General features: G+C 41.5%; 1 protein-coding gene across 28 annotated transcripts in view; it reads left to right on the top strand.

Annotated features, from left to right (window-relative positions):
* STAU2 (staufen double-stranded RNA binding protein 2) overlaps window positions 1-24,842 on the top strand; it is a 231,633-nt gene that overhangs the window by 70,727 nt on the left and 136,064 nt on the right. For all 28 annotated transcript variants that reach the window (XM_043539463.1, XM_043539469.1, XM_037892434.2 and 25 more), the window contains 4 exons: window positions 2,951-3,163; window positions 8,235-8,372; window positions 12,071-12,202; window positions 21,883-21,943. In XM_043539463.1, coding sequence (XP_043395398.1) covers window positions 2,951-3,163; window positions 8,235-8,372; window positions 12,071-12,202; window positions 21,883-21,943 — 544 coding nt within the window. The remainder of the gene's footprint in view (window positions 1-2,950; window positions 3,164-8,234; window positions 8,373-12,070; window positions 12,203-21,882; window positions 21,944-24,842) is intronic.

The raw sequence follows: 24,842 nt of genomic DNA on the forward strand, positions 1-24,842 counted from the left end.
GACTAGGCCCTCCCACAATTTGGACTATGGGGGTGTGAATAGCAGTGTGCACCAAAGTGCTGTGCTGTAACACCCTGTGTGGATGCTTTATTGTAGTTCTGTTTGAAGAAGATTCTGTTAACATGAACTAGGAACCTTTTAGTTCACGCATGCTGCGTCCACACGGGGGAGTTAAAGTGCAGCACTTTGCACACTATACACCCCTGTAGTCTGAACTGAGGGGATGTGTAGACATAGCCTTCGTTTCATCTACTCGGCTTTTTTTCTGCTTCTCTGTTAGGGTTTAAAAATGTCTCCATTTAATCTCAATCTCATCTTTCAAAATGCCATCTGTGGGCTTCTCCTTTGCTTTGTCCTGTCAGCAGGGGTTGGGGGCTCATGTTCTACATCTTCAAGCATTCTTCTCAAGTGTGTCTTCCAAGCTGAGATCAGCCTTCTGCATGTACTCCTTCAGTGCTTCGACACACCTTTTTCTAGATCTTCCTGTAGTCTTTGCCCCCATGATGACTACTAGCTCGTTAGTCTCTGGCCAACATATCCCACATCTCATCATCTCAAATGACCCAGACGTCTCAGTCTACACTCTCTCTTACTTCACTGCTATTGTGCTCCTGTTTTTTCATTTGTCAGAGTGATTCATTAAATTGACCTGAATTCATCCCTGTTATAATTTAACCTTTGGCATGACACCAGGCATGAATTTGGCCCATTGTATGTTCTCATGGTGGAATAAGACTGACAGAGAAAAATATTGCTGTTGCTGCTACTCAGATTCTCAGCTGCAGGATGAATCTCTCAACTCAAGGAGCATTGTAGTGTGCTAGCATCTAAAGTGGGTAGCATTTTTGTTTAGTGACGATTGAACTCAGTTATAAACCTCTGTATTCTTGGATTTATAGCACAAATGTTTTAAAGCATATTAAGTAGAAGAAGTTTTAAAACACTCTGAATTTCTGGGGTCAGCCAAAAAAAGGTTTTAGGTTAAGATGGTTGTTGCAAAAGAACCTAACTTTGGTATTGGGCCTGATCCAAAGCCCACTGACGTCAATAAGAGTCTTTGCTGGCCATTATTTTCCATGTGCAGGGTATCTACAATGTAAAGGGTTAAAGAGACACTAGGTTTTTTTCAAAAAAATTCTTTTTACATTAAAAAATACTTTTTAGGAACTTGACAGTGGTATTTCTTCCGCAAGTAGTTTTGCCATTTCCCATTTGGTCAATATAAATATTTCTGTATGTTTCTTTTGTCTGAGCATGAGTAGTTTTATAAATACATTATACTATATAAGAATACAAACACCTATCCCGTGCTATTACGATCATGATTTCAAACACTCAAAAGATGGAAAATGAAAATGCTAAAGTTCTTGTAGTCATTTTAAATTAAACATGTTCCACAATCTGTCCATGTTATACTATTCATATAACAGTATCCAGTAATATACTAAGGTACAAATTTAGAAGAGACTGGAAGATACCATTGCTGTGAAGACATAACTTCTTTTCCCCTGACTTCAGGGTTGAAAATTATTGCACAAAAGCCTTGAGGTGTACTTTCATATTTTAATTTTCCTAGTTTAAAAATAAAAGAATGTTAAAATCTTTAGCACAGTATAAGCTCTGTTCTGCTGGAGGTTTAGGGTGTTTCAAAAGGAAAGAAACTCTGGGTCAGAATTTTTGGCCTGCTATGTACCATCTGTGCCCCTTCAGAAGGAAAATGGAACAGAAACGCTAGATCTCCCTCTTCTGACCACGCTGGAAATTCACAACTAGACTGATCAAACCCTGTGTACGGAGAAAGGATGTAAGAAACCTCTACGGCCTAGTTGCAATCTTTGCATGGTATTAAATGCAAGGGTAAAATCCTGACTTAATTGAAGTCAGTGGTAAAACTTCCATTGGCTTTAGTGGGGCTAGGATTTCAGGCAGGGTCCTCTTCTAACTAGTGCCATAATAGTGCACTCTAGGGTGGGGAGGAAATTCTTATCTCAATACAAAGATTGAGGGCAGTCCTGAGCTAAAACTAACAGAATCCACAGACTTCTTTTTTCTGGGAAAGTTCGAACATAGTTGTCTGTTCACCTTCATTTTGTGTCTTTTGATTGATGTATGTACTGACTTATATTTTTATGTGAAATTACCACAAAACAGAGTTTGAAAAAGAAATGCATGCCTAAGGAGACCCCATTACAGGGTAATGGCTAAACTAAATAATGCAGGGATTCTCAAACTGGGGGTCGGGAGGTTATTACATGGGGGGTCGTGAGCTGTCAGCCTCCACCCCAAACCCCGCTTTGCTGCCAGCATTTATAATGGTGTTAAATATATAAAAAAGTGTTCTTGATGTATGGGGCGGGGGGAAGGGGCATGGTCCACTCAGAGGCTTGGTATGTGAAAGGGGTCACCAGTACAAAAGTCTGAGAACCCCTGAAATAGTGCAAGGGACATGACCTTGGGGGGGAAAAAAGACTTTAATATAAAACATGTTGAAATATTTTTAAGATTGAGGGTTTAAACCTATTAAAAGCACAGTTATTGAACTAAGACTGGCTTAGCACCTTTATCTGAGTCCCCTTGTATTGTGGCATTGCTTTTCTTCAGCAAATGGTTCTGTCCTACTGGGCAATGCTGCATACTACTGAAATAATAGAAAAAGGTGCCTATTCAAAGCTCTGGGTACCCCAATACACATTATGAAAATAAATTAAATTTAATTAAATAGCTGCTTCCTCCTCCAACAACCAGCAAAACTGAACTCCCTCCCAAACACAAAACTCCCATCCCCCAGGCAGATCTAATCTTCATCAACCAGTTTGCATGGAAAAAAGCCGTACTTGTGATAAGCACCTCCTGGTCATGTCTTTACATTGTGTTGATGCATTACAAGGTTAAAGATGAGGTATGTGTTCTCATAAGATGATTTGACTTGAAATAATTTTCTGTTCAATAGGTGATTAAAGAAAGTGGCCCTCCACACATGAAGAGCTTTGTTACTCGAGTTTCAGTAGGAGAGTTCTCTGCAGAAGGAGAAGGAAACAGTAAGAAACTCTCAAAGAAACGCGCCGCAATGGCTGTCTTACAAGAACTCAAAAAACTTCCACCTCTTCCTGTGATCGAAAAGCCAAAACTTTACTTTAAAAAACGCCCAAAAACAATATTAAAGGTAAGTGTCTGTATATGTCACAACAAGCAATCTCTTAGGAAATCATAGACTTATTAATATTAAAGATAGAAAAGACCTATGAGATCAAATAGTCCATTCTGCTGCCACTTCCTTGTTCATGTCATTACATATTTATTTGTATAACTTGAATTTTAAATATCTGGGTATGTTGGGATTTTCTAAAATCCCAACAGTCATGGGTCTAATTGTCATTTGTCAAATTTCATTTGTGACAAGAAAGAAAGCTTTTCCATAAATGTATCAAATGTATTTGCCCAAAAGATGTTGCCCATTACAGTCTAAAGATGTAGCACTGTAGTCAATGGGAGTTCTTCCATTGACGTCCTGTGGGGCAAGATTCATAAATTCAAAGGCCAGAAGGCACCATTGTGATAATTTAGTCTTACTTCCTGTATAGAATAGATCTCCTCTCTCAGAACCCATGTTGCTGTGTATTGAGGAGTATCTCCTAACAAGAGACAGAAAAACGGTTATCTACTTCTCTCTCTCAGCTCTCACAGTAAAACTCCCATGTGGTGGTAAAAAGTTCTCTGTAATAAGGCAGCATTGCAAGGACTGGTTCTTATTAAGAAAAGTAGCCTCTCTAGTCACCTGTTTAAAATACTTTTATTTTATTAAAAAAAAGAGATGTTTCTTATTTTTCCATGTTTATTTGTAAATCTTTAATTTAAATATTCAGTATAGGGAGTTACAGTATTTTGTAGATAATCCATGTGGTTATTTACTCAGTGGTTGATGACGCAGTGTGATTCAAGGTGATAGCTATTGATCCGGTACATGTGAAGTGTCTTTATTCCCTAACAGTTGATACCTTTATTGTCAAAATATTGCAGTACCCAAATAATTATGCACTAGGAACCCAGACATTGTCATAGTAATATTATAGTCTCCTGTGTACAGAAAGAGTAAGTTGCAGCTCTTGGAATTCTTTTCTCTTCTTAAGTTAGATGTAAGATGTTCGTTCACATTTTAGCTAGATCACTTACCCATTTCAACTCAAGTTTCAGGTTAGGAATAGATTTATCTAGCACTGATACAGGTAGGTCTTCCTGTCTGTATCATATGATACAATTAATATAGGTTTCTCTGAGCAAATAATATAATGCCATAACTCCAGTAAGCAAAGTGTGGATTCCTTGGAGGCCACTGTCCCAGTTACCACTAATATGCAAGAGAACACATGCAGCCGAATGGTTTTTGCAGCAGTTCTCTCAGCAAGTCTTTTAATCAATTGTTGTTGCTACTTAGGTGTACTCTGTTTCTTTAGTCATTATTTAGTCTTATTTTTGCCCATATGGTTTATTTTTAAGATTTTTTTTTATTAAGCTGTCAAGTGCTGAGGCAAAGCAGTCCAGCTGCTTCAAGCTTAGTTCTTAATGCATTCATAATGTTTACAAACAAACATGAGTAACACCATTTGGGTCTGAGGGAAGGCCATGTAGTCTCCGACCACAGCAGTTTGTCAATGACTAAGAAGCCTGGTTCCAGTTGATTTTAGCAGCCTCAGAATATTTTATACATTCATCTAACTTGCTATCCTGAAAATCTCTTAAAAGTCAAATGTTTACTTCATGCCCTTGGAAGATAGACTCTGTTGTCAGTGCTCTCAACCTGAAGGAGACTCAGTCACTATTCCCTGGGTGCAGCTTCAATCTATTTGATTGCTTAATCAAAGATAGTATCTTGGAAAGAGTCCAAAGCTCTGTTCACATCACCATCAAGTGGATCTCTTTACACGCTCTGCAGAAAAACCATAGAATTACTTACTGCATGTGTCCACATTTAGGTTAGAAGTCATTTGATAACACTCTTCAGGTCTCAAAACCACATAAAAGATAGATTTCAGAGTAACAGCCGTGTTAGTCTGTATTCGCAAAAAGAAAAGGAGGACTTGTGGCACCTTAGAGACTAACCAATTTATTTGAGCATGAGCTTTTGTGAGCTACAGCTCACTTCATCGGATGCATACTGTGGAAATTGCAGAAGACATTATATACACAGACACCATGAAACAATACCTCCTCCCACCCCACTCTCCTGCTGGTAATAGCTTATCTAAAGGGATCATCAAGTTGGGCCATTTCCAGCACAAATCCAGGTTTTCTCACTCCCCCACCCCCATACACACACAAACTCACTCTCCTGCTGGTAATAGCTCATCCGAAGTGACCACTCCCTAGGGTCTGTGGTCACTTCGGATGAGCTATTACCAGCAGGAGAGTGAGTTTGTGTGTGTATGGGGGTGGGGGAGTGAGAAAACCTGGATTTGTGCTGGAAATGGCCCACTTTGATTTTCATGCAGGTTGTAAGGAGAGTGGTCACTTTGGATAGGCTATTACCAGCAGGAGAGTGAGTTTGTGTGTGTGGTTTTTGGTAGGGGGTGAGGGGGTGAGAGAACCTGGATTTCTGCAGGAAATGGCCCACCTTGATTATCATACACATTGTGAAGACAGTGGTCACTTTGGATGGGCTATTACCAGCAAGAGAGTGAGTTTGTCTGTGGGGGGACGGAGGGTGAGAAAACCTGGATTTGTGCTGGAAATGGCCCAACTTGATGATCACTTTAGATAAGCTATTACCAGCAGGAGAGTGGGGTGGGAGAAGGTATTGTTTCATGGTGTCTGTGTATATAATGTCTTCTGCAATTTCCACAGTATGCATCCGATGAAGTGAGCTGTAGCTCACGAAAGCTCATGCTCAAATAAATTGGTTAGTCTCTAAGGTGCCACAAGTCCTCCTTTTCTTTTTATAAAAGATAGACCAGTTCCTTCTCCATCTTTAATGGTCAAACCCATGAAGAGCTTGTTGAATTTGAACTATCCCTCCATTACAGTCTTCCCTGTGTCATAGGATATTAATAGGCTTCTTACTACACTGATTAAGCTTCCTTTAGAGCCTTTAGATTCTTGTGAGCTCAAGTTTCCTAAATGGAGTGTTTATTCCTGGTGGCAGTAGATTTATGGCTGCTTCTAGGATTCATGAGCTTCAGTCCACAGTGACTGGTTCTGTTTTGTGCACTCATCCTAAATTCCTTCTGAACATGGGGCCAGCTGGAGTGACCAGCTTGCATCTGATCTAACAAAGGCTGCCATGTGATGTTCTCTGCATACATTTATGAAACATTATTGATTAGCCTTAGCAGCATACAAATACTCAGCTTAGCCTATCAGCACTTCAGTCCAGAAAGAGACTGTCAGTGGTCTAAATTCATTTGATTTTTGAGGATACCATTGTGTGGTGAAGTAGTTAAACCTGATTCTCCATTGAGTAATCATTTACACCAGTGTAAAGTGAGTGCAAAATGATATTCTGATTTGTAGCCTTTCATATCCATTTTGCACTGTGTAAATGACTACCCTGGGTGCTGGGCAATGGAGAATCAAACCCTTTATGTCTAGAGTACTTCCCTGCTATTACATGTGGAAACAAGCCCTGAAGTCTGAAGACATACAGCATCATAAGTGCTGTCTTCAGAGAACTATTACTTGCAAATAATTTCTTTGCAGAATATTGGGTTTTTTTGGATTAAATGATCATGCTTGTCTCTGGGTAACTTAAAAAAAAAAATCTCTTCAGCTAATATTTCTGAATTTAGTGAGGGTGAAAAAAATGCACTTTTCCTATTTTAAAGAATTCTGTCCATAATTCCTTGGTTTGATTTAGATAGCGCTATAGCAAAAATGTCTGAAATTTGAATTCTGGTTTGGACATAACAAGTAAAAATTCCCGCAAGCCTAATACTACAGGAACAGCCACCTTACCAGAGCTTTGTAAGGTATGCAAGCTGAATAAGCAAATAGCTTTAGAGAGAGCAGCTGAACTTGGAAGCTTTGCAAGCCACTTACTACAACTGCTTTTAAATTTTTTTCCTCATTTCATTTTTCTTAAAATTGAAGGCTGGGATTTTTGAAGGTGTCGAAGGCCTGGTCTACTCCAGAAAATTTAGTCAGTTTAACTATGTCAGTCAGGGGTGTGAAAAAATCTACATCCCTGGGTGGTGTAGTTAATCTGACCTAAGTCCCCATGTAGACAGCACTAGGTTGACGGAAGAATTCTTCTACGAACCTAGCTGTCGCCTCTCAGGGATGTGGATTACCTATGCTGATGAAAGGAATCCTTCCTGTTGGCATAGGTAGTGTCTACAGTGAAGCGCTACACAACCAGTGCTGCTCTAGTGTTTTAAGTGTAAACAATTCCTAAATTAGTTAGGCTTGGTCTACACTAGAAAGTTATACTGACATAACTAAGTCAGTCAGGAATGTGAAAAAATACCTCTGATCGATGTAGTTATGCCGACATAACCCCCAGTGTAGAAACAGCTAACTCAGTGGAAGAGTGCTTCGTCAACATAGCTAACAGTGTTCAGGAAGGTGATGTCACTGACAGAAAAGCTCTTTCTGTATTTATTCACAGGGCTAGACCAGCGTAGCAATGCCAGCATAGTTTCCATAATGTAGACCTACTCAGACACCCAATTCTTGTTGAAATTCGGTGGGAGCTAGAAGCCTGATTCTCTTAGGGTCCTTGGAAAATCATAGCCTAAAAATATTAAATGCAAAAACCTAACGTTTATGGAACATTAGGGCTGCAAGGTCAAGCTTCTAAAAGCCAGGAAATTCAAAGAATTAAGGTGGCTGTGGCACGTTTTGACAGGTACTGCCCAGCTATACTCTGAATAGGGTTAGAAGACATGATTATAAAAATGTATAAGCCTCTTCTATGCTTTTGCTTCCACCATTCCTATCCCTGATGGAGCTAATTCGTGAATACTGCTGGTAAATTATGAGTCTGATGCTAGGCAGTGTAGATGCAGACATTAACAGGATTTGCAGTGTGGTCAAACCAACCACTTGCTACAGTTTCCGCCTTAGGATCCTGATCCTGAGTCCCATGATCAAGTGACAATGCAGTTTGTTCATTTGGGCATGCTCTCTTGTCTAGTATATCACTGAGAGAACAGCATGGAAAAAATCTTATTAAAAGAACATGCAGTGTAATTGTTGTACTGGCATGTGCTGAAATAACTTGGGTTTTTTAAATCTTATTTTAGACTGGACCAGAATATGGTCAAGGAATGAACCCCATTAGCCGCTTGGCTCAAATCCAACAGGCCAAAAAGGAGAAGGAGCCAGAGTATATTCTTCTTTCAGAGAGAGGGATGCCTCGTCGCCGAGAGTTTGTTATGCAGGTATTGTCGGATGTTATATTAGGAAAGATTCCTTTATTCTGTTATGACCAAGCACAAGAAGAACAATGGTGGAATATAAAGCTGATCCCATCTAACATTGTTTAGCTCTTTACATATCATATAGTTAAGCAGCAGGAGTACAAAATTTGCTGCTAGCCATTTTAAAAAAAAGGCTATTTGACCTTTTCCTTTCTGTAGATGAAATAAATCCAATTAGATGTGTAATCCCTTTCTAAAATGATAGCTATTTTCCCTCTGGTGTTTTTGCTTTTCTTAAACTTTTTTTTTAGTGGTGGTCTTTTTTCACCTATTTGTTTTATTTCCTTATTTTACTGTCTGTTCATGATTTACTTTGTTTTTGTTTTTTCCTTTGCTACACTATCCTGACAAAAACTTTGTGATGACTGATGGATGAATTTAGAAAGATCAGAGACTGTAATACAAATAAGTATCCACAGCAGTCCAGGGCCAGGGGAGAGCGCCTCTCCACACCAGGGCAGCTCCGGGGCTGGGGAAGAGGCACCTCTTCCCACCTGCGCAGCCCTTGATAGCCTGCTGCACAGCCACGCAGCTTAGAGGGAACTTAGGATGTAGCTCATTAAACTTGTTGTGGTTTCACTGAATTTAAAAGCTTACCTTCATGTTTCCCATCTTGCCCCACTTTCTCCTTCTGCTCTAGAATTGCATCGTTACCCTCAAAATTTAGTGGCCTTTGTTTGCAAGGTGTTCAATACTATAATGAACTCTCTTTAAACTAAAATGTTACTTTTTCCCCTTCAGTTTTCTTATTTGAGAGTTTCCATTATGTCCTTAGAACTGTGGTTTCTAATTTTTTTTTCACATTGTGTAAGGATTTGAAGCCAGGAGATCCTATAACAGACCTGGCCATTCTCAATCTGAGATGGTTCTGTGCACAGTCAGAAAGGGTACTGTGGACTACAGATCAGTGTTTGAGAACAATTTCACCTTGAATTTGGATTTGCTTTGTGGGCAACCTCAGTACTTTAATAGTGAAATATTTGGCTTTGAAGGGGAAAAAAACTTTACACTGAACTGTGTTACTCCCTTGCCTGAGAAGACTCTTGTGAAAGGGGGAGTTAAAGTAATTCTGTAGCCCAGCTGCCTTTTTATGGGTGTTCATAAACAGTGTAGCCTAAACAGGGACTTTTGGCCTTGCTTTATAATGCTTTCACACTAAAACGATATTGCTTTTTTTCTCCCGCCAGACGTCCCACTGGATTCATTAGTGCATGCAAAAAACTTATCTAAGTAAAAAGTCTTTTGTATAAACTACTTAAACAGTGTTTTCATTTGATTTAATTGAATGTGGAAGTAAAATATCCAGAGATAATATGTTCATTTTTATCTGTCACACAAAGAGCAAGTTTAGATGTGATGAAATGGATCCAATTACTTGTCCTGACCGTTACATAAACAGAAGAAAACCTCTGATGACATTAGTTGGTGTTCTGTTCCCAAAGTTAATTTAGGAAAGCTCGCTCTTTGTAGTCAGACCTTTAATCCTTGATAGAGGTTATAATAATAGCCAAACCAGTTTTACAGGTCTGAGAAATAGCAACACATTGATTTATTGTGCGCTATGCGATAAATTATCATTTTTGTCTCGCCTCATTTAGGTTCTTCAATTTTATTACATACAAGCTTATTGCAATTTGGTTATTTTCTAATCATGACTGCAAAGTTAACTTTTACTTCAAGCTTCAAGTTCCAGATTTCTGTTTTCCATAATTTTGGACGTTTTTGCTTAATTATGCTTTCTTCAGTTTGCAGAGGATATTTAGAGCATTTGCTTGTTTCTGTATGTACAGTAGATATTTAAAACCAAAACAGGATAATTTAAACGTTTTCATAAACAAAGATTTATTTGATAAATGAGTACCCGGAAAACATGTTGACTTTAATTAACAAGATTTTTTATTTCTTTTTCAAAAGCTGATATTTTAGAATTTAAAAAACAGTAAGATTTGAGACATTTGACCTGTGAAATTTTTGTTTGGATTGTTTTATGAAGTAGATTATTACTTCCTAACTGTTGTATATACTTTTGGAACCATACACCATTTTTGAAACAGGATCTGGCAAATAAAATGACTGAATGCACCAAGTAAAATATAGGTATTGAAGAATTATGAATGACCTGAGAATGAATAGGGGACATTTGATGGACAATAGTCATAAACTAGGAGCATGCAGCTTGCACAATTTATGAATGGCAGCAGAGCCCAAAGACTAAATTACAGCGTTATATTCTCTTTGTGGACATCTGTTTATAATATGTCATTTTTTATTTTGAAGTTTTAACTGCCTTTCCTATGTGGGACTTCTTGGTTGGCAGGAAATCCTTTATGTTGTACAGACCGCATTTCCAGTGAGACCTCAACTTCTCAGAAAACGTGTTGATGGAAGATCATCCAAGGGCACAGGCATAACTGTTGAAGGGGAAGAAGAGGCTCATGCCCTGCCCAAATCCCCCCCTTCCCCCTCCGCCCCGTGATTTCCACTCCAATATTGTTTGCCCTATGGCTGGGGAGGATAAAGATGAAAAGCGTTCTCCCTCTTCCCCCAAAACATCCAGTACTCTTTCTATTAATGACCATTTAATTTCCCCTGGACCAAGCCATTCTCACTGGGAACTTACATTGGCATAGCGATGTAAGTCTCTCAGGGGTGAGAAAAATTCACACCCTGGAGAGACATAACCATGCCAACCCAACCACTGATATTGACATTGCTAGATCAACAGAGGTCTTCTGTAGACCTAGCTACCGCCTCCCAGGGAGGGGGATTACCTATGCTGGCAGGAGAACCCTCCCATCAACATAAGTAGCGTTTACACTGAAGCGTTACACATAAGTTCATGGAGGATAGGTCCATCAATGGCTATTAGCCAAGATGGTCAGGGATGCAGCCCCATGCTCTGAGTGTCCCTGGTGTCTGACTGCCAGAAGCTGGGAATGGACAACTGGATGGATCATTCGATGATTGCCTGTTCTGTTCATTCTCTCTGAAGCACTTGGCAACCGCCACTGTTGGACAACAGGATACTGGGCTAGAAGGGCCATTGGTCTGACACAGTAGGGTCGTTCTTATGAGATACCCATAGTTTCCACTTTGCTCTGGCTCCTAATGATGCTGATTGGCTTCTGGAGGTTTGCTGCAGCCAGTACATCCTGCAGGGGAGGAGAAAACTCAGAAGCTATATCACTTCTTTCTCCTGGGGGGAGGCAGGAGAGAGCAAGAGCTGGGGGCGGGGATATCAAGGGATGCAGAGAATAGGACCCGGGGGACACACGGCACAATCCTGGGGTATGCGGACACAGAGCTGGGTTGGGGGGAAACACAGTGCAGTACACATAAAATTCACAGGCACAGTCATGTATAGACACTCACACTTTTATGGTATGAGTGATGGCCATGGTGTTTCTGGGACGAGAGGCTTTCAGAAGGAATGGAAGCAAGCTCATCTATGGAACCAGCTGCTTGTCCCCTCCCCTCAGATTTTGGTAAAGAAATTAGTCCAATAACCCCCTCTTAGCTTTTTTTTTTTTTTTTTTTTTTTTTTTTTTGGTTGCACCTGATGCAACTGACTATAGATCAACAAGGTTGTTGCAGTGTGATACTAGACTGCCGCAGATTTATCAGTGATTGTGATCAATATTTTTGTTTCATTTTAAAAGGTCAAAATAGGCAGTGAAGTTACTACTGGAACAGGCCCCAACAAGAAAATAGCTAAAAGAAATGCAGCAGAAGCGATGTTGCTACAGCTTGGTTATAAAGCCTCCACCCCTCTACAAGATCAGCCAGAAAAGGTGAGAAAAGATGGCCCAAAATCCAGGTCCATAAGATGTTGAGCTCTTGCAACTCATCACTTTGCAGGAACCGGTGCAGCCTCATTAAAGCCAGTTGAGTTGTTTGGCCGGTCAGTGTTCATATTCTTCCTTTAGCTGCAGCTGCGTAACTTCATTGGATGGTAACTGCAACCCTTTCCTCTGCAAGTATAATTGAGGACAGCATATGTATGTACGTGTGCATGAATTTCATATTACCAAAATGCTCCTCTTTCCTTTACTCCCTTTGTGTGTCCCTGTTAGGATATTTCTTCCTCTTTGGGATTCCATGTCTTGTATAGGTCATTAACTTTCATGTATGAAATAGTTTTGATTTTTTGGCTCATTTACTCCAAACAGAAGCTACATTACAGAACCATCTAATAGTTAGGGTGAGCAGCAGGGTTGAATCAAATAGTGTACTTATAATGGTGTGTCACATTCTTGAGGTTGCCTCAGCATATACTCAAGGCAAATATCTATTTATGCCAACTTACATTTCAACATGAACTAAAAGCATGCTAGGATTTTTTTTTTTTTTTGCTCCAGGGCAACCTAGTTGTTGGACAAGAAAGTATGGTTGTGCCAATTTTGTTTGGAGCCAGAAAGAGCCATGCAAGAAAGAGATCTTGGCGTCATTGTGGCTAGTTCTCTGAAAACATCCAGTCAGTGTGCAGCGGCAGTCCAAAAAGCGAACAGAATGTTGGGAATCGTTAAGAAAGGGATAGATAATAAGAGAGAAAATATCATATTGCCTCTATATAAATCCATGGAACGCCCACATCTTGAATACTGTGTGCAGATGTGGTCTCCCCATCTCAAAAAAGATACATTGTAATTGGAAAAGGTTCAGAAAAGGGCAACAAAAATGATTAGGGGTATGGCATGGCTGCCATATGAGGAGCAATTAATAAGACTGGGACTTTTCAGCTTGGAGGAGGGATGACTAAGGGGATATGATAGAGGTCTATAAAATCGGGACTGGTGTGGAGAAAATAAATAAGGAAGTGTTATTTACTCCTCATAACACACAAACTAGGGGTCACCAAATGAAATGAATAGGTGGCAGGTTTAAAACAAACAAAAGGAAGTATTTTTTCATACAGTGTAGTCAACCTGTGGAACTCCTTGCTGGAGAATGTTGTGCAGGCCAAGACTATAACAGGGTTCAAAAAAAGAACTAGATAAGTTCATGGAGGATAGGTCCATCAATGGCTATTAGCCGGGATGGGCAGGGATGGTGTCCCTAGCCTCTGTTTGCCAGAAGCTGGGGATGGATCAGCGGATGATTACATCCTCTGTTCATTACCTCTGGGGCACCTGGCATTGGCCACTGTTGGAAGACAGGATATTGGGCTAGATCAGGGGTTCCCAAACTTGGTTCACGGCTTGTTCAGGAAAAGCCCCTGGCGGGCCGTGAGATGCTTTGCTTACCTGAGCATCCACAGGTACGGCCGTGCGCAGCTCCCAGTGGCCGCAGTTTGCCGTTCCTGGCCAATGGGGGCTGTGGGAAGCGGTGGCCCGGCCTGCGCCGCTTACCGCAGCTTCCATTGGCCGCGAACGGCGAACCGCAGCCACTGTGAGTGGCTGTACCTGCGGACACGAAGGTAAACAAAGCATCTCATGGCCTGCCAGGGGCTTACCCTGAATAAGCCGCGAACCAAGTTTGGGAACCTTTGGGCTAGATGGACCTTTGGTCTGATCCAACATGGCCGCTCTTATGTTCTCAAACTGTAGGTTATTTCTTAAAACGAAATTGTGTTAAATGCATGTTGTAAATTCCTGTCTAAGTGACATGCTACTTAGCTCTCCTGATCTGCATTTAGTCCTGGACTCATTGACAGAGGCATGTGTGACCCAAAGCTGCTTCTAAAACTCTGCCTCTTGCCATGGCTTGTCTACATTGGAGGTATTTTATTCTGAAGTAGCTGCAACAGTACAAACCCACAATGTAGGCTTGTTACACCATTGTAAAAGTGGTTTGCATCATTGTGACTTGCATTACTATACCTATGCTGGTGCAGAAGTCCAGTGTAAACAAACCCTCAGTGTTCTTGTACAGACCAGAGAAGAGCTGTTGTGCCCCATACAGCACTTTGAGCTGGGTGCACACATAATTAACTTGGGCTCTCTTCCTGATGTGCAGGATATAGTGTTCAACTCCCTGAGCAGAATTAGAGGAAGAATTTACCTAAATCGTGGAATGAGCAGAAAGATAATCTATATTTTTCTGCTGGTCAGTGTGTTTATAGTAAATAAACTGAGGCATGAGACTAATATTCATTTTCAGCCTCATGTCATGTGCGCCACCAAGTCATTTAATCCACCTAGATATTTTAATTGCAGTTCAAAAGCCTACCCAGTGAACAATAAGTTATGTTTCACTTGTCCAGACCAGGATTTTAGTTGTCACGAAGAGTTGGAGAATAGGATTTGTTTTACGGGGGCTAGATTACTATCTGCTACGAACTGAGTTCAGAGCTCCCTGCTGTTAAACAATTTATTTCATTAATTTTCTTTAAAAAATGCTTTTTGTTCCTATCTGACCGAATTTTCTGATGCGGTAATTTATACTATAATTTCAAAAAATTTACCTGCAAACATGTAATTGTGCACATGCATTGGGTAATTGCATGCTCTGTTACTGGTTTGCACATCTGCCCATTTCCACAGGTGCAAATTAGGTGGTGGTATTTCAGAATTTAATCTTTAAGGTTTTTATATGGAGTGTGACTTTCATTCAGAGGGATATGTTTAATATTAAGAGTATCGTTTTATAAAGATAACAGTTTTCTCAAAAGAACGGATTCGGAAGTTTTGATGGTTATAAATAGAATCTCCTCTGGAGATGTGTAGGGCCACAACAAATAAAGATTTTTTTTCTGCTACTTTGAGTTGTGCATTGATGCGGTCTCTCAGAAGTAAAAATCTGGAAAGAAGTACTCTTGCATTTAAATGATTTTACAAATATTCTTCCTTTTTAAAATTATATATAGTATGGAAAGTCGTTTTTTAAAGAGACCGTTTCAATAACGTAATTTTATTTTCAAGTTGAAAAGATAGGACAATGGGATTTTCTCCCATTCTTCCTCCTTCCTTTGGTGAATTTGGTTCTTTTTTCTTACCATAGTCCTCTCCCATGAATCCCCCCTCTTTGTTTAGTGTATATTTCACCTTATAGGCTCTGTTACTTTTTTGGTTCTTTAACTGGCTCCTGGACTTCACCTCCTCTCTTATTCCTACTTTTAGCCATGTATTCTCTGTTCCTCCATCTGGGACTTACCTTCTTCCACTTTTTCTTTTTAAGTCCTCTTCTCTTCACCTTTCTCTTTCTCCTTCCAAAGCATCTCAGGCCTGGCCTAAAAAGGCTATGAAGACTGCTGGTGGCTGGTTGTCCCTTCCTCTTGCTTTCTCTTTTCCCTTGCACAGGAGGTGCCCTAGGCTTAGCACCCCTCCCCCTTTAGTACGCTTTTCATTACATAGCTAAACCAGACATGCATACGTGTGCAGTGCTGCCTTCCTTAGCTAAGTACTGAGAGTTGAGCAAAAATCCTCACTGTGCATGCCCAGCATGCAGTTTTCAAAAGCTCATAACTCACTCAAATCAAAACCAGTTTTCACCAGAACACTTGAACTTCTCCACAATGAAGGGTATTTCTCAGCCAACTCCAGCATTTAACTCCCTGCCATTTTGGCTGAAGTACTGTAAAAAAAATAAATAAAAGGTCAAGCATGTTTTTAATAATGGGAAATATAAATAAATCATCTTGTAAATTGTCTGGCCTATTTTTGCTCAAATTTTCTCAGAAGAATTCGCCAATAGGCAGAGATGAGGCCTGGAATTCAGTCCAAAGGATGATAGTTTTGGAAGGCTTGCAAAAGTGGAAAAAAAGGTGGTTAGAATGGAAACCATTATGCAATCTTAACTAGAAATGGACACTGCTGCTTTGCTATACTACAATTATTAGCTCTTTGCTTGCAGGTTAATGCATTCTGTTTGAAAAACAGGTTTACTGTGTACTCTGCAGAGGCAGATATCTTGAGATTACTGGGGAAAAAAGATAAGAAATACAATATTCTATTGTTCTGGACATAATGAGGAAATATGACAGTATATACAAGCTGAAAATGTAAACCACATTCTTTTTACATCACAGATATTATAAAATGGGAGTATTTAAGATAATAGAACACATTACCTAATGTTCCCACACAGTAAGGGGGAGAAGAAAATATCTGCTTATGAGAACTAATGGGAGTGCTCTGCACTGCCATGTGGGAGAACTAGATTCACTTCCTAGTTCTTATCTCTCCTTTCCTAGGCAGGTATGTTATTGCTACCAGGGCAGTTTGATCAGCCTGTGGCAGGGTGAAACTGCCTCCCACCACTCAACCACCTTTGTAATTAGTTAAGGAGCAGCATTGCTTGGTCCATCTCACTTCCTATTTGGCTGGAGGGAAGGTAAAAATATATGTATGGGGTGCAGGGGTGGGATTCCTCTGGGCTCTGTTAGAAAACAGTTACGTTAGGAGAATGTTATGGTTGTGAAACACTCTCAATTTAATTTTCAGTCTTCCAAGATCTAATTTTAAACAGTGTATAAAAATCCTAATTATGGACAGTAACTTGATATTGTTTCCTCTCGTGTGCTCAGAATAGTGAATTTCTATTTTAGATGTCTGGACTGAAGTGTGTTCTTCAGATCTAGGTTCAGTGGTAGATTTACAGTCCCTGCGTTCAGGGGCACATGGTTTGCTCCCTCTCTACTCTCTTGAGGGCACCTGGTGCCCCAAAGGAAGCAGCAGGTCTATGCTATGGGAAAGGGGGGCGGTAGGGAAGCTACACATAAAGGGGTTTTAGCAGCAGACATGCTACATGTACAGGTGCTCTGGATGACATTGAGAATGTCTCCCAGTGATCCCATTAGCAGTTCAGCTCCACATTACCCCCAGCACCCCACTCTGCCTATAAGGTACAGTCAGGCCCTATTTGAATTTGTTTTGGAAAGCTTGTCTAGGCTCTAACCTGTGTCAGTCAGGAAGAAGCTAACAAACAACAGAAGAAGAAGGAATACAGCTTGCATAATATAACTTATCATATAGTCATGGTTTCTTCAGTGACAGGAGTTCAGTAGTAACATTATTACTAATGTGACAGACGCTTGCAGTATATCATGTCAGGTCTAGCCTCATCTCTTCTGGAGAGCTAGTAAAGAAACTAAGGGCTTGTCTTCATTACCACGCTACATTGATGCAATTGCATTGATGCAGCTGTGTCGCTGTAGCGCATCTGGTGAAGATGCGGTATGCCGACAGAGCGCTTTCTCCCCCTCAACAACATAGTGCAGTGTAGGCACTGCTTTAAGTGAATGTAACTTACATCGCTCAAAGAGGTGGCTTTTTCACACCCCTGAGCAAGGTAACTTACATCGACTTAAGTGGTAGTGTAGACAAGCCCTAAGAGCTAAATTAAGTCCAGCAGTCTGGGGAAAAAAATCTCATCATGCTGCTTGAAGAAACAGTGTTCTTTCTGTCAGCAGCAAGTCATTCTTATAATAGAGTACAGTGGTTCTCAACTTTTTCCATACCATAATCCCATATTACAACAGAAAAAAAGTTTCAGGACCCCCTATCTCATTATCCTTGAAGACTAGTCTGGTGGTTGTGACTTCCTTAGACTTGATTGCAAGCTCCCAGGTTGAGAACCTGTAATATAACACATACTAAAGTTGTCTCACTACCAAACGTTTGTTTTCTCTAGAACAATCTTTTTAGGCACCATAGCAATGTTTCCTCTCTTGGGAGGGAGTCATTCTGAAGATTTTTCATCTCCATACATATGATAAAAAGGGGCCTGAGAACATGTTTGTTCTCTAGGGCAATGCTTCAGTGTACCTCACCAGTGGGGATAATAGTGGAAGATGTAATATAAACAGAACTCTGGAGTTTCTTCCCACCATGTCATCCAAGCTTACTCAGAGTAGGTTAGACAATATGGTGGTAAAAATGCTTGAGCTCTTTCTGCCTACACTACAGCCTCTACCAACACCAGTGGTGTTATGCTGCTGGGGAATTATGGCTCCCAATTTTTATAGTGCAGATTCAGCCATAGGGAGGAGATGGTGCTTGCAGCATTTTTACTGAGGAGGCCAGTGATCTGCACTTTTGGGAGGGAAGCAGAGTGGATTGCTTTTGCAGAGTAGACACAGGCAGAATGGCTCAGGAGGGCACTCCAGCACAACACTCAGAAGCCGCCATAACTGCTGCTTTGCAAAAGTACAGTATATTGCTTCCAGGACTGATAGTCAGGCTTTCCTCACTGTGGATCAAATGAACCTCTTAAATTTCCACATGGCTTTACATGGGCACAGTGGTCCCCACAGCAGTGCCGCCTTTGGGCCATGACTAGGTCATGTAGTTTATCTCTGGGAGGCAGGGATGGCAATAGACTAAAATAGCCAAAAGGCAGGGTCACACATTTTTCCAAAAGGCTGAGATTTATGACAATGACAGAGTCCTATCCCTAGGATTTTAGGGTCTCCTTGCCTCCCCTGCAGCATTAGCAGAACCCTCTTTGCGCTACAGTGCTGTCACTGTCTGGCTTCCATCTCCTCCTGCTGCTCTTTCTCTCTCCATGTTCTGTTAGGGCCTTGAAGGGGGAGTTACTGCAGCTTAGGGTAGCACTAACTTATAATGCAGACTACATCATAAGGTCTGCTTTCCTGAAAGGGGAACATGCCATGTAAAGCAGCTGTTCTGATTACTCTTCCCTAGTCACACCTCTTCAGCCATGTGGCACCAAGCTCCAGCATAGGGACTATTAATGAAGCCAGGAAAGGGAGGATGCGAGTGCAGAGCTGTCTTTCCTTCAGACTGGTCATCCCCTTCCACACTTGAACTTATGTGGTTTGGTTTCCAATTCACATCATGCAGCAAAGAGTAGCGTACACCCATTGAAAAGAAGGCAACAGATGGCTGTTTAAATTAATAGGCCGTTTGAAATCTGTAGATAGGTTTGTGTTTAGTATTCTGTGTCACAACAGAATGGGGTTGCTATGAATCTGGAGCACAACCACAAAATCTGCCAAGAATCTGGATGGAAACTAGAGATGCTAACATTTCCAACTCCCCTTTCACTGCTCTCTTTACTGTTTATTAACTTTACCATGATAGGGAGTTTGACAAGAATTCCATACATTCAGTGCAGTTGTCTCACATTAATGCCACCTACGGTGAACAGACCTCTGGAAGCAGTGAAGTGGCAGAAAGAAAAGCTGGTTAAAATTAAAATATTGCAACTCCCTGATCCCATGCCCAGAGTCAAATTCTGGTTTCCTCTGTGTGAGATGGGATGGGTGAGGTGTGGACAGGGCAGGGAATCTCTTGTTTTAGCACTCTGCCTAAGGGCCGGCTGCACTACAGATTCAGTGCTCTCTTGAGCATGGGATTGGGAGGGACCAGCTAAAACAACCAGCAGGGCTTCTTGGCCTGAAGTTAGATTGGCCAGTGGGCTGGAGTTGTGGCTAAGGCCCCATCTCCTCCCTGGCTCCTGCTTGTGTCATCCCTGCCTCCCAGAGACAAACTACGTGACCTAGTCATGGCCCACTGCTGTGGGGACCACTGTGCCAATGTAAAGCCATGTGGAAATTTAAGAGGTTCATTTGATCCACAGGAAAGCCAGACTATCAATCTTTGAGCTGATTGTGAGATGGAACACAGTTAATTGGTAAGCTGGGACTTGTGTCTCCACATTCACATAGAAATCTGGAAGGTTACAATTGTGAGAGGCCTAAGAATGCCTTATCTTTGAAGTTATGTGTTTATTCATATTTTCAAAATAGGAGGAGTTTAAATAGCTAATGTTGGGTATCTGAGGAGGCCAGTGGGTCTATCTACTGACACTAGAGACTTATGATGGAAATTATAAGGGTTCAGCACTGCTCTTACTTCAAGGAGTAAATTAATCCCTCGGTAGCGTAATATTAAAAATTACAGTAGTTGTCTTTTGACAGTTTTACAGCTTCCTCCACAAAATCTGGTTTTGACTACTGGCCAGATATTGGGTTAGATTGGCCTATTCCAGCATGTGAGTTCTTAAATTGAAGGCTAGATGGTGCCATTTAGGCACTCCACTGGCCCTGGGGAACTTATGAAAGGATTGTGTCTCATGGCATTTTGTTTTAAATCTGACTAATCAAAAGTTAGAGAGAGAAGGTAGGTGAGTTAATATCTTTTATTGGACCAATTTCTGTTGGTGAGAGAAACAAGTTTTCAAGCTATGCAGAGTTCTTCTTCAGGTCTGGGAAAGGTAGTAAGAGTGTCACAGCTAAATACAAGATCAAATAGTTTAGCATAAGTAGTTAGCACATATTTGACGAAATCTATATGGTTTCCTTAAAACAACTACAACCCATACTTGATGATGACCCCATCCTGAATAAAATCTTCCTGCACCCCTCTTCTGACCTTCAAACAACCTCCCAACCTCTCTAAGCTCATCATCAGAAGCAAGCTCCCCGCAGACTAGGACACACTATCTCAAAGTGGCACCAGACCCCACCAGAATAACAGATGCAAAACCTGCAGACATATCTCCAGTGCTGCAGTGATCAACACCCGCCACAACACACTTTTCAAGATCCATGTGTCCTACACATACCTATCACAACAGGTGGTGTACCTCATCCAGTGCACTAAATGCCCCAATAACAACTTCATTCGTAGATGAACTCAACCAGGAAAATGATAAAAGACAAAACACACCATATCACCTATGGGTGAACGCTTTTCACAAGGCAATCACTCTATCTGATCTATCAGGCTTCATTCTCAACGGAAACCTCCACAACACTTGGAAAAGAGGAGCTTGGGAGTTTAAATTCATAACTGGGCTAGACACTAAAAATCATGGTCTTAATAAAGAGACTGGATTTATGGCTAATTACAACAGTCTGTAACCCACTAACCCTCCTTTTTTTCCTATGACTACAGGAGCGCTAATGGGCCACTGCACCGTGAATGGTCCCTTATCTCTCTCTAATGTCCTGGGACCCTCGCTACAACAACACTGAATAATCAAAAGTTAAACACATTTGCTAATCTGAGCCTAGTCCCTGGTGAAACAGTGTGCTCACATCTTTATTGTTATCTTTTGGCCTGTAGCTGGTAATGTTTATTCATGGGGAGGTCTAGTACTGGAAGAACCTGTTTCAGGTGAAAATGAAGGTGCTCAAGCAGAGCTGTGTGGGCAGGTTTGTAGAGCAGTGGTTCTCAAAGCCGGTCCGCTGCTTGTTCAGGGAAAGCCCCTGGCGGGCCGGGCCGGACCGGTTTGTTTACCTGCCACGTCCGCAGGTTCGGCTGATCACGACTCCCACTGGCCGCGGTTCGCTGCTCCAGGCCAATGGGGGCTGCGGGAACCTGCAGACGTGGCAGGTAAACAAACTGGTCCAGCCCACCAGGGGCTTTCCCTGAACAAGCGGCGGACCGGCTTTGAGAACCACTGTTGTAGAGGACCTCTTCATGTGCTTGTTTAGCTTTGGTCAATTCAAACAGCTAGTCTTTTAAAATGGAAATATTTCTTCACAAAACTCTTTAATACTTTCTGTAAAAGTATATTTGTGCTGGACTTATTTTTTTTATTTTTTTTTTTTAAACTGTGCCAGCCAGGGGAAAACAAAGGTTGGAATGGCCAAAATGTTGGGTTTCCTGAGCCAACGAGTAACAGTGAGTATTACTTCTTATTTCATTCATATTTAACTTTTAGGCATCTTCCCATTAGGTATTTGATTATTTCAAACAACTAAATAATCCAGTCATTATGGACATTTTAGTCAGTCTTTTTTATCAGAAATTGTCTGAAAAGTTTTCTGTGATGTATCTGCCTTACGAGTATAAACGTGATAGTGTGCTCTACTTAGCAAGAGCAAAATGGTATATTCTTTGTTTAAAAACTGAGTGGATTTTCATGCTTATTTTGAAATGCATTAATTATAGAGCCAGTTAGGCATAGTCTTCATTAGAGAAAAAAAGTGCTTTCTGAACTCAAGTTAGCTCATGCATGGTAATTAACATGAGGTAGAATCCTAGTAAAGACAAAGTAGTTGTAATTTTCACAGTAGCAGATTGAGGTAAACTCTAGGTTGCCTCCAGGTTTTATCTGTGTAGCCGGCTGGCCTGTTTCCCCAGCCCAGGAAAGACACTCTGCCATGCCCAAGTCTCTCTCAGGACACAGTTTTATTGTGCAACATAAAACTTAGGCAAAACATCAAAACAAAAAAGCACTTCCTTTGCCCACGATCAGCCACAACACCCAGGGGCTTTTCCCCTTGCCTCTCTCAGTGCTGAATGGAGGACTCACCCTTCTCTTCAATACTACTGCTTCAGGGTCTACTACAGGAGCCCATCTCCCACCTGCAGTTCCCCCTCAACTGAGCTGCTTGCTGGCTTTTATAATCACTTGCTTTCAGCCCAGCTGGGTCTGGTCATCGAACAGGGCTGACTGCCCCCAGGTTCCTGGCTGTAAAAGGATCAGACCACCCTGTTAGCACCTTGATGTGATAACGCATGTGAAAACTGCAGACTGCCTTGTCTTCAATATGATTTTACCCCATGTTAGGCTATGTCTACATTACAGACCTTACAGTGGCACAGCTGTACCGCTGCAGGGTCTCCTGTGTTGCTGCTCTATGTTGGCGGGAGAGAGCACTCCCACTTGCATAATTAAACCTGGGGTCTGTGTCCACATTGGGTCATGGGAAGTGGAGCACAAATTGGTTACAGCTGCTGCTGGGTGACAGCTGGAGATGTCAGTTGCCTGGTAGCTGTACAGACCTGGGTTCTAGACCCATGGGGCCTTGCATTCTGTTGAGATACTGCAGAGATGAGCACACTAGAAGTGCATGGACACACAGAGAGAAAGAGAGTCTTATTTAAGTTATGGAGGGCAATAAAGAGACGTTTCGAACTGCATAGGAGTTGGCTGCATAGGAGAACTTGAAAAATAGCCCTTTCCCTGTTCCAGAGAGCCTCTGTCCCTCACTGGTGCTATATTGAATACCTGAGTTCCATTCAGAGGTATGCTTCTTGCCCAGTGATTATACCAGGGACCAATATTCATAGCTGGTGTTTTCTGCACTCTGTCTACTCTCACTTGGATGAATGGCTTCTAATGACCACTGTCAGCAGACTCTGTCCTCAGTGATCCAATAGATGTACAGCCACTTACAATTATTGAGATTTTTAATCAGCTGGGAAAAATTTATACATCAGCCTACACAAAGGATTATCACAGCGGTTCTGGACTCCGCTCAGGACATAGCCTTTCTCCCAGAGGAGAAATTTTACAAGATATGAGACTTCTCGGCAACTCTCAGGGAACAGCTGGTACAGACCAAACAATTTTTCCTAAAACTATTAGGCCTTATCAACCTATATCACATCATTTGAGAGGCACACACCAAATGTACGCAGCCTTCTAGGGAGACTGACTCCTTAAGTGCGCCTACAGCTTTGCTGGTTGGAGAGCAGAGACAATGCCCTCTGGGGTACCCTTTTGTCCTGCCATCCCTACAATCACTATTACCACTATTGCCTCCAATCAGGGCTAGTGTGTGTATTGCCAAGACATCCAAATGCCTTGCCTTCTGAACACTTGTGCGGTCCGGATTCCATATCTTCTGATGTGCTGCTGCTTGATTGGAGCTCAGGTAGTGCGGCGAGCCCGCAAACCTCTTGCTTGTCCTTGCAGCATCATGTAGTATAGGTGCTTACACTCAATACCATGTCCGTGTACTGTATCAACAAGCAGAGAGGAATGTGTTCCTAGCCTTTATCTGTGGAGACAAGAAAACTTTGCCTGTGCATGTTTAGCCTGGTCTTTAGTTTTGGGTTTCTTTAAACAATTACTTACCCCAAGGTGAGGGTTTATACCTACTTTAATCTATGACAGTTCAGCCTCCTAGATCAACTACATTAGAGAGCTTAGCAATAGAAGGGGGACCCCAGGGTGCACAACAGGGACTACATAGTGCTCTTTCTACAATAATTACTTTTATAACCAATCAAACAATGCATACACTGCGGTCAGTAAAGGAGAGAGAATACAGAATGCATAATATTTGCATTACTCGCACCACGCCTTGTGGAAAAACATGAAGTGTTAGTCCTCATCATCATCCTCACCACCAGAGGTCATCATGTTGGCGTCTCCCCCTCATTAAAGTACTGGTATCCAGGTCTTCTGCAGCTGGCCAGAATACCATTATATCTGCTGTCTCTGTCTCCAGACCTCCTGTCTCAACAGCCAGAAAGGATTCTGCATCGCAAACAAGAGTGCATTCCACCTTGCAGCATGGAGGATAACCTGCCGACTAATGTTTCTGCTTTCGGAGGGTTCAAGGCTTTTTCTTGCCATCCAGGAAGGACTCCATCCTGAAATGCTATAAACCAACATGGAAATGGTTTACTATATGGTATACTATACTTCACTAGTCAAGGATTTCCCCCATCTTGAGCTGCGGCCTCACAGTACCTTCTTTAAGTTTCAAGGCTTAGCTATAGCCTCTCTAAAATCCATATGGCAGAAGTATCTGCTCATCAGATTTATGTTAAGGACAAACCCATC

The sequence above is a fragment of the Chelonia mydas genome, chromosome 2, assembly GCF_015237465.2.
Source record: "Chelonia mydas isolate rCheMyd1 chromosome 2, rCheMyd1.pri.v2, whole genome shotgun sequence".
Lineage (NCBI taxonomy): Eukaryota > Metazoa > Chordata > Testudines > Cheloniidae > Chelonia > Chelonia mydas.